The sequence below is a fragment of the Nicotiana tabacum genome, chromosome 23 (genome assembly GCF_000715075.1).
Source record: "Nicotiana tabacum cultivar K326 chromosome 23, ASM71507v2, whole genome shotgun sequence".
Lineage (NCBI taxonomy): Eukaryota > Viridiplantae > Streptophyta > Magnoliopsida > Solanales > Solanaceae > Nicotiana > Nicotiana tabacum.
The window spans coordinates 108083310-108092039 of record NC_134102.1 but is presented as its reverse complement, the minus strand read 5'-3'; the positions used below and the strand labels follow the sequence as shown (position 1 = coordinate 108092039).

At 34.6% G+C, this 8730-nt stretch overlaps 2 protein-coding genes across 5 annotated transcripts; both read right to left on the bottom strand.

Annotated features, from left to right (window-relative positions):
- Nucleotides 1-314: 314 nt before the first annotated feature.
- On the bottom strand, nucleotides 315-4489 carry LOC107831461 (uncharacterized). Of its 2 annotated transcripts, XM_016659225.2 has the most exons (3): nucleotides 3871-4488; nucleotides 2341-2700; nucleotides 315-1464 (listed from the first exon to the last, which is right to left on the bottom strand). In XM_016659225.2, exons 1-3 carry the CDS (start codon nucleotides 4384-4386, stop codon nucleotides 502-504), a joined length of 1839 nt encoding a protein of 612 aa, XP_016514711.1. In that variant the 5' UTR covers nucleotides 4387-4488; the 3' UTR covers nucleotides 315-501. The 2 variants fall into 2 exon arrangements, with proteins under 2 accessions (XP_016514711.1, XP_075103029.1); XM_075246928.1 differs by lacking the exon at nucleotides 2341-2700 and having other exon boundaries at nucleotides 3871-4489.
- A 1151-nt stretch (nucleotides 4490-5640) lies between these two features.
- On the bottom strand, nucleotides 5641-8508 carry LOC107831459 (uncharacterized). Of its 3 annotated transcripts, XR_001658372.2 has the most exons (6): nucleotides 8348-8508; nucleotides 8203-8261; nucleotides 8002-8051; nucleotides 6645-6787; nucleotides 6191-6554; nucleotides 5641-5863 (listed from the first exon to the last, which is right to left on the bottom strand). XR_001658372.2 is itself a non-coding variant. In XM_016659223.2 (5 exons), the coding sequence occupies exons 1-5, from the start codon at nucleotides 8365-8367 to the stop codon at nucleotides 6353-6355; spliced, it is 474 nt and encodes a 157-aa protein (XP_016514709.1). In that variant the 5' UTR covers nucleotides 8368-8508; the 3' UTR covers nucleotides 6007-6352. The 3 variants fall into 3 exon arrangements, 2 of the variants coding, with proteins under 2 accessions (XP_016514709.1, XP_016514710.1); XM_016659223.2 differs by lacking the exon at nucleotides 5641-5863 and having other exon boundaries at nucleotides 6007-6554; XM_016659224.2 differs by lacking the exon at nucleotides 5641-5863 and having other exon boundaries at nucleotides 6007-6554; nucleotides 6645-6784.
- Between the last annotated feature and the right edge of the window lie 222 nt (nucleotides 8509-8730).

The following is an 8730-nucleotide window of genomic DNA, read 5'->3' as shown; positions in this document are numbered from 1 at the left end:
ATTCTCCATAATCCAATATTTTTCCAACAGAATAATGGATCAGAACAAGCCCAAATGGAGAAAAATGGATATGGAGGATTCATATAGCCAAGTTAAACTAGCTTTGTGATTGAGGTGTAGTTGTTGTCACTTAAATATTGTCTGGATTTAAGGGTCCAAAAACGATGCGGCCAGGGGCGGAGCCAATGAGAAATTACCCAGTAACTTCCGCTTAGACCGTGTATATATATATATATATTAAAAATCCAGCTACATAAGTGCAAAAATAGATTTTGAACCCAGTAAATTAGACACGATGTGGTAGAATTCTGAAATTAAACCCATAAAGTTCAAATTCTGGATTTGGTTGTCCGAGTTTATGTTAACACATTCCTATTTGTGGAGGTACATATTGCATATTTTGAGTGTGAAAACTGGCAATCTAATTGTGCTCGATATATGATAATGCATTCACATCAGCAATACTCTGATACACACCAGGCAAATTAAATAGTATACATCTTACAAATAAGAAGGTGTAGAAGTAGCAAAAGAAGAGAAAGGGGATGATGTTAAAGACGAAGAAGAAGAAGACAGCAAGTAGCTAGAATTGAACTCTATCTGCAACCTATGATGTAGAGAGAAATAAGAAACTGTAGTCTCTTTTTTCTCTTGCTCCTCGAGTTCCTTTAGAGGGATAGCCGCGAGAAATCTCTTGATGAATTCTCTGCAGCATTCTTTCCCTTTGCATATCATCTCTTGCTCGCCATTTTCCTTAGCCTTAGTATCATTTTTCAATGACTTCTCCTCCGCGTAAACCTTCTCATACATCATAGCGTTATCGTCGAACTTTAAAATATATGCTTTGTTGCAACCCTCAAATAACCTTTCTCCCAATGTATCAATAATGTAATAAGCATTTGCTTCCACCTTCAATACGAAGAAATGATCGTTCCAACTTATAATATAAACTCTAGGTTCAAACGTAATGTCATCTGCAAAACTACTAATCATGTCCCATATTTGATCAAATGACATTACCCCTTGCAATGATTCAAACTTGTCGGGACTGAAGAATCCAACGAAGGATTGATCATGCGATATGGCTATAGGTCGAATACCAGCACGCAAGATAGTCTCTAAATCAAAGTGCTTGTTTGGAAAATCACTGATGTAAGTATCATTTTGGCATAACTTTCTCCATTCTGAGGAACCATGTAGTATGAGATTATCGAATTCTGACCTCGTGGGCATTGCATCTCTATTCGACTGCAGCCAATGGGAGATAACAGCGACTAGTGCTGTGCAGGCGCTCTCACCAGCAGCCTTGTCACTACACTGGTCGAAAGATGCAAAGAAGACATTGGTTTTGAGCCATGTTTGCCCATCCCTACTGTGTAATTCCTTCATTTCCCAAGCAGAATTTTTGCTGCTGCCTTCATTTTTGTCCTTTGATTCAGTAGAAGGTTCAGGCTTCCCTACATTCTGTAAGTGAAAATTGCACAAGTATCAGAGGACAAAGTTTCACCTTATACCTACATTTAGTCTAGGATAAGAGATTTCATATATAATTATATTAAACAAATTTCCAGCTTAAACATAACAGAATTGACTCATATTGTTTGTTTTACTTGTTAACAAGGTAGATGGTTTCTAGGATAGTTAACAATAAGATGCTATAGCAAATAGTTAAAAATTTCAGATGAATATACAGCTCATATATAAATTTTACCATAATATACACCTGTTAGATTGTGAATTTGGTCTTGACTTGCTCCAAATGTTTATAAAAGATGACAATGACAATATTTATCTGGAAGACATTAACTTCTCAGCTTTTCCATTTTTTCCGTTATTCTACTCCCTAAGTCCCAAATTAACATTCATTTTAGCTTAAAATAATTATCACTTTAGAATTCGAGACTAGAATTAGTTAATTATTCTAAACTATACCCTTAATGCTAAAGAAGTAGTATTTCTTTTTAATACTGTCCAATTCTTAAAAAGCATTTAATAGGGTTAACTTAGTAAATTATACCTTGTATTTATTGTTTTCTTAATGAACGTGAAGAGAGCTAAAACAACATTTAAAATGGGACGAGGGTAATACAATAGGGCAAAACGAATTTGTTTCAAAGATATTTATTGTTTCAGAAAAACGAGAAATCATTTGTTACATTTTTTTTCCAAATCTACCCTGTTCTAATTAGAAGATTTTTAATTAAGTGAGATGTTTAAAGAAAGATAAATAATTGTAGTTTGGACAAATTTTGTTGTAAAAACAAATCTACTACTATTAAATGTACATGCAGAAACCTTTTAAAGACATATAATATGGACGGGAGATTGTTGCAAATGTACCTGTTGGCTTAGTCGTGACACAACACTAAAGCTACGACTCTTTTTAATTAACGGTTCTGCTTTACTCCTCGTTGGTCTAAGACTCAATCTCCTTCTCTTCCAAGAGAACCACCCAACTTTGTTGACTGAGTCAGGCTGAGTTTCTAAACTCGGTAACGATCCCGACTCAATTGCCTTCGGTTCCACTGCTTCAAATGTGGATGACTCGTCCGAATCATCTTCTTGACTCAGCTGGTTTGCCTTCTGTGCTTTTCTGTCACATAGACTTTTACTCTTAGCTAAACTTTGCAGCTGATTTGACTCACGGGCACTACCCGCCGAGTCTTGAACATCTCTTATCTCAGCAAATTTTACTTTGACCTAAAATTCATTGAAATTGATAAAGTCAGAATAATCATATACTCTATAGTGGGTAATTAAAAATACTAAATGGCTTTATTGAGTCATTTTATTTAATAATTTTCAGAAAAAGAGGGACTTTCACATTATTATTTTTCTAGAAAAATAGGCTTGGAACATACTACTACTACAACAACAACAAGGTAGTATGTACGCAGACCTTACCCCTACCATGGGGTAGAGAGATTGTTTCCGATAGACCCTCGGCTCCCTACCTCCAAGAACTCTTCACCTTATTCTTGGGGTGACTCGAACTCACAACCTCTTGGTTGGAAGTGAAGTATGTTCACCACTAGAGCAACATAAATTAACAAATACTTTTTTCGTTTCAAAAAGACTAAATATATTTCCTTTTTTATCACTTTTTTAAAAAATGATTACTTTTTAGATTTGGAAAGAATATAATTTCTTTCTAAATTTGTATATTTATAAATTATTTTGGACCATAAATTTCAAAAGTATTTCTAAGTAATCGTTATCAAGCATTGTCCTGTAAACTGCTGGAACATCAAGGAATTAGTCAGCTAAAAGCTGTCACTTTTGCTTAGTTTATTAACAAGTCAGACAACATATTCTACTAAATTCTCGGCAAGATATATTCATTACTAGGCTCACATATTTGACTTGTCAAAAAAAAACCCCCCCCCCCCCCCCCCCCCCAAAAAAAAAAAAAAGACAAGCAAATAGTGTAGAAGTTTGACAAAATAGGGCATTAATCTGTGAAATCGTGTCAAAGCAAGTTTGATTACACATTTCATCAAGTTTTTATAATCCCAAGAAATAATCAAACAAATGGAACAATTCGAAGATTTATCGAAATAGTAAGGTACTTCTAAGCTAACACAAAATTTACTTAAAAACACATCAAACGAAGTTCAAAAAATAAAGAGAAGAAAAATATAAACTATATAAAAAAAACAGGAATTAGCGTTGGATAGACTCCATCGCTAAACAACATATTCTGTCGCAAAACCAGTTTAACGACTAATTATACAAAATTCAGTTAGCTAAAGATTATTTAGCGATAGATCAACGTCTAATTTCGTAGTTAATTCTTGTCTTCTTAATTGAGATAAACATTTTTCTCCCTGCCTAATTGAACTAGATGAAGAAGAAAAGAATGGAACTTACATGGAGCGTGGCTGATACAGAAACTCTACCAATATTCAAAGTAATGGGAAGTTTCTCTTCAACTTCAGACACCATTTTTGAAGCCATTTCTGCTACATTAACCACCATTTTTCCAATCACCACCATTTTTGCTTCCAAATTACTCGAGTATAAGACATTAAACGAGACATCCCAAGGCGAATACTTTAGACTTTGATAACAACCAGAAACCTCTGTAAAACAACAAATATTCTCAAACTCATCTCCATCATTATCCCATTCAATGGAATTAGCTGCTTGTCCTAATTTCTTCACAATTCTCCGACTTGTAATATCTTTCTTCTGCTTATAATGAAATGGGACTAATCCAAACTTGGGTTCACCTTTCCATTTCATCTTAATTGCCATCATCTTCACCTTTTTAGGTTCTTGATTGACCCCATCAAATGCTTCAATATTATCATCAACTCCTAATTCTAGCTTCAACGTCCTAATTTTCACCTGAAACTTTTTAATTTTCACCATCTTCACCACCATTCAAATACTATAAGACTTTGTTGAAGAAAGAAAAATATATTGCTATGTATATATATAATGATAATGAGAAGAAAGATAGTTTCCTTAGCAAGCAATGAATAAGAGGAAGGAGATGAGAAAATATATACAAATTCAAGAAAAGAAGAGGTAAAAGGGAGTTGTCATAGGACAAATGAAGAAGGGACACGTAAACGCGGGAAAGGAATTTCAACACGTGGGGGTTACGCGTGTGTTTAGAGGAACCAAATCTTATGACGGATATATTCGTGTAAAACATGAGAACGAAGTGTACTTTTTGTTCCCCCAACGTGTTAAATTTGTTTCTAATTGTTCCCCTTTTGAAGTTCAAACTTCAAACTATACAAATATAATACTTCATCCGTTTCGGTATAAATAAACTAGTTTGACTCGATACGGAGTTTAAGAAAAAAAAAAATTAAAATTTATAATCTTAAAAGCTTAAGAGATAAAATTTTTATGAAGCCATAACATTTGTGTAGTTATCAAAACTTCTCATTAAGGATAAAATGGGTAAAACAAAGAATTTAAAGTTGAATTACTTTCAAATTTAGAAATATGTCATATATTTTGGAACATACTAAAAAAAAAAATATCTCATCTAATTTGAAACGGAAAGAGTATTTTTAACACGGGATATAACATTTTGGAGCTATTCTATCTTATTCGATATACGAAAATTTATTCTAGAAATTGTAAGTCTTTTATTTGACTTGTAACTGGTATCGTAGAAGGCCTTTCCTTGAATTATTTCATTCAATAATGTCCATTTATACTTTGACCAAAAAAAAAATGAATTTCATTTAAACTCTTTTTTAATTGATCTAACCAAAAGATGATCAAACACCTTAACTAGATAAATGTTAGAAGCTGTTTGTGTTGGCAAATTCCATATAAGCTATGTATACAATATTAATTTAAAATTTAGTAACTTAAAAGTACTAAAATTTTGAACCCATAAACTTCAAATTCTAATTTAACTATGTAACAATCATTGCAATAGTCTAAGGCTCAAAGGGAAGACGCTTGGAAATCGCTTTTTCAGTTGAAAGCACAAGTCATCTTAGCGTGGTATATATCGGAATTTCCTATCTCCTAATAATGATCATTACAACAGAAGGGTATAAGAGACCTCAAGTTTAAGACGTAAGGTTAACATTATCACTAGTTCAGATTTAAAATTTACAAACAATGACTAACTCAATCAGTCTGCGGAGACAAAAATTTATGAAGGGATTCGACGAAATGTTCTCTCGTATTTAGCGGATCCAATAGTACACACAAAATAAAATTTCACCTATATACACAATACAATTTTGGCGAAGGGATTTAGTTGAACCCCCTTCAATAAACGTGACTCTGCCACTGCACTTCAATAAACGTGACTCTGCCACTGCACTCAATTGGGCTTTCATATGCTGTTCAACTTTACTTAAGTTTACGCAAATTCAACATTCAACTGAAAAAATGAAATATGATGAAAGAAATGAACAAGCTTAGCATCATACAACATCGAAGGGTGATTAACAGCCTAAAGAAATATGAAAAATGAAGTGCTTATATTACATCATTAAAAGAAAAAGAAGAGCTGAAATAAAGTTTGAAAATAGGAAGTTTTAATTAAACCAAAATCAATTTTCCAAACTCTGTTGAATCATAGTGAGGCTCTTTGCAAAATACTTAAAATAAAGATCTTTGCGTCCTCCTTGCAAGTTGCAACTAACTCAACAGATGAACGATCGTATCAAACAGATACATGACAAGGCAAGAGAATGATAAGATTTACCTTAATCGCTTTTCTTGCACGCCTAGGCAAGATCATAGCGGTAAATAGCTGCTAGTTTAGTAGCACTGTGAACTACTATGAACACAGACCAACACGCCAAAATTTGGCAAATGGGGATCTTTACTAGAAGAAGCAGAAAAGAAAGTGAAGTTGAAGAGCACATTATATCTCCATTGACTGTGGCGCAGCCGAGGCTTTAGATTTCTTTTTTCCTTTTCTATTTCCATTTTTATTTTCCCTTCTTTTTGGCTTTTCATCCAGAGTCGGCTGCGTGCTTTGCAGATGTTGATGAATGGCACCTAGTGGATCTGCCTGGAAAGCAGGATGATTAATAACTGCTTGAAACTGATTGCCTTCCTTCAACCTGTTGGAAGTACACATTCTTAGGAACAAATTGCTCTATCATACAAAGGACAGGGGCTTTTGAAAGACAAACAAAGTTTTAAGCACTCACACTAAATTTTTCCTATTTTTACTTTTCAACTTGAACTCTGCAGGTTTTGGTTGCTGAGAGGCTTTTAACTCCGGGAGAAACTCTGTAAGTTCAGAAAGATCATAAGCCTTCAACTTCTTTTGCCTGCTTCTTACTTTTTTCTTCTGGCAGAAAAACAAATCACCAATTCAGCAGAATAAACACAGGGTATAGTTTCAAGAGAAGCATCAACAGGGTACCCTCTAAATTTTGATTATTCAATTCATTAATAGAGAACTGTTGCACTATGTTATATTGTATCATGCAACCAACTCCTATGTCCAACATTAAAAGTGAAGTGTATCCTCCAGCCATCATACTGTAGAACCACTGTGGGATCTTCCTCAAAAAACACTTAACAAACCATGAAGCTAGATGCAAATTTTGGGACTTAATAATCAAGAGTTAAGTGACTGAAACCACATGAAAGAATTTGGGACAAAATGGAACTGACTTGTTAGAGTGCATGAAAATGGAAGGGGCAAAAAAGAAAATAGGAAGTTAATTTTGGGGCTGGTGAAGGCGTGTTGGATAGCAAGTTGGCAACTAGTAGAACTTATCTCAACACTTCTTTGTATCTTAGAGTTAATGACAAACTCACGGACAAAATAGTGCAGGACCTATAGATATCGAGATTCAAAATTGCAAAAGATACAGCGAGACACATAAATAATCAACTTCAAGGAATCATTCTATATCCCAATAGACATATTAGCTGAGGTAAAAACATCATTCAACTTAAGAAAATCACAACATCCATCCAATCTTATAGCATCTCCTGGGAATGTCATCCCATTTAGAGTGCCAAAAGCAGAAAAAGAGCGCAAAGAGGCAACTGATCAAGACGAGACTTATTAGACCATTATGTTCACACTGTCCATCTTAGAAGAATTCACACTTGATACCAATGCCAACCTTCACTATCTGGTCTCTTCAACCGGAATAACCTTCTTCAATTTTTTTATTTTCCATAGTTAAGTCAAATAAAAGGAGCACCCACAGAGATTGTACACTCCCAATTTCTGCTGTAAACATGCCAGGACATGCATTCATCCAGGATTAGCATGTTACCACATATATTAAACTAGAGCGCGTGAAAGAAAGTGCGCAAGTCAGTATAAAAGGAAAGCAAAATAAGGCTTTATTCTAACTAATTTTCTTCATCTATTTTTGGCTATAGAGGTAGAGACGAAACATTTTAGATGCATCATTCAGTTGTACAGTTGTATCTAGCAGCAGAGCTAGAAACCCCTGAGTGGAGTATTCCTTATAGTCTCAAGCTAAAGTCACCAATGATTGAAAGCCTAGAACAAATAACAAAGTTTCTGAGAACACAAACCTTAGTAATAGACTTCTGGGCAGCTAATGAAGTAACTGTCTGTCTAACCTCTGTAGAAAAAACCATGCGAAATAGGCATTAGAAGAACACTCATTAGATATGCCAACTCAAAATAGATAGTATGCCATAACATAGAAAAAGGAAAAAGGAAAAAGGAGACATCTATTAGAACAAAACCGAGTATAGGGTAAAGTAAATTACTAGCATAGAAGTCGAGTTTCTTTTCGAATTTACGTTCAGCTCGAGCGGCTGCATCTCCGCTGATATACATAAACGGAAAAAAGTGAGTGTGAAAAACAAAGGTAATAGACAAAATACAAGGCTTAATAGTTAAGATTTCCCTCACCGTGAGGTTGTCTTCCCCATGCTTAACGGGTAGTAAGAGCAGCCGCCTTTGCTGTTGAAAAGCTAGGGCAAGAATACAGGGAAAATTTAATGAGGATAGCGATTTGCAAGACGAAGCTGAAGACGATAAAGATTGGGAACACCTAATTAATGCCTATTCATTGAGATTAGTTAGTTTTGGATTTATGATTTTTGAATTTTGATTGTTGGGTTGTGCCGTTGTGGGCCTCTACTATATGCTGCAGTCTATTGTGAGATTACATTATTGGGCTGTCCTCTTTTGAGGCGCAAAAAATGAGGCTATATAGTGGAATTTTCCCGCAAAAAATTGCAGAAATACCATACTTTTTGGGATGGTCTTTAATTCTTGACACTCATTTGTGC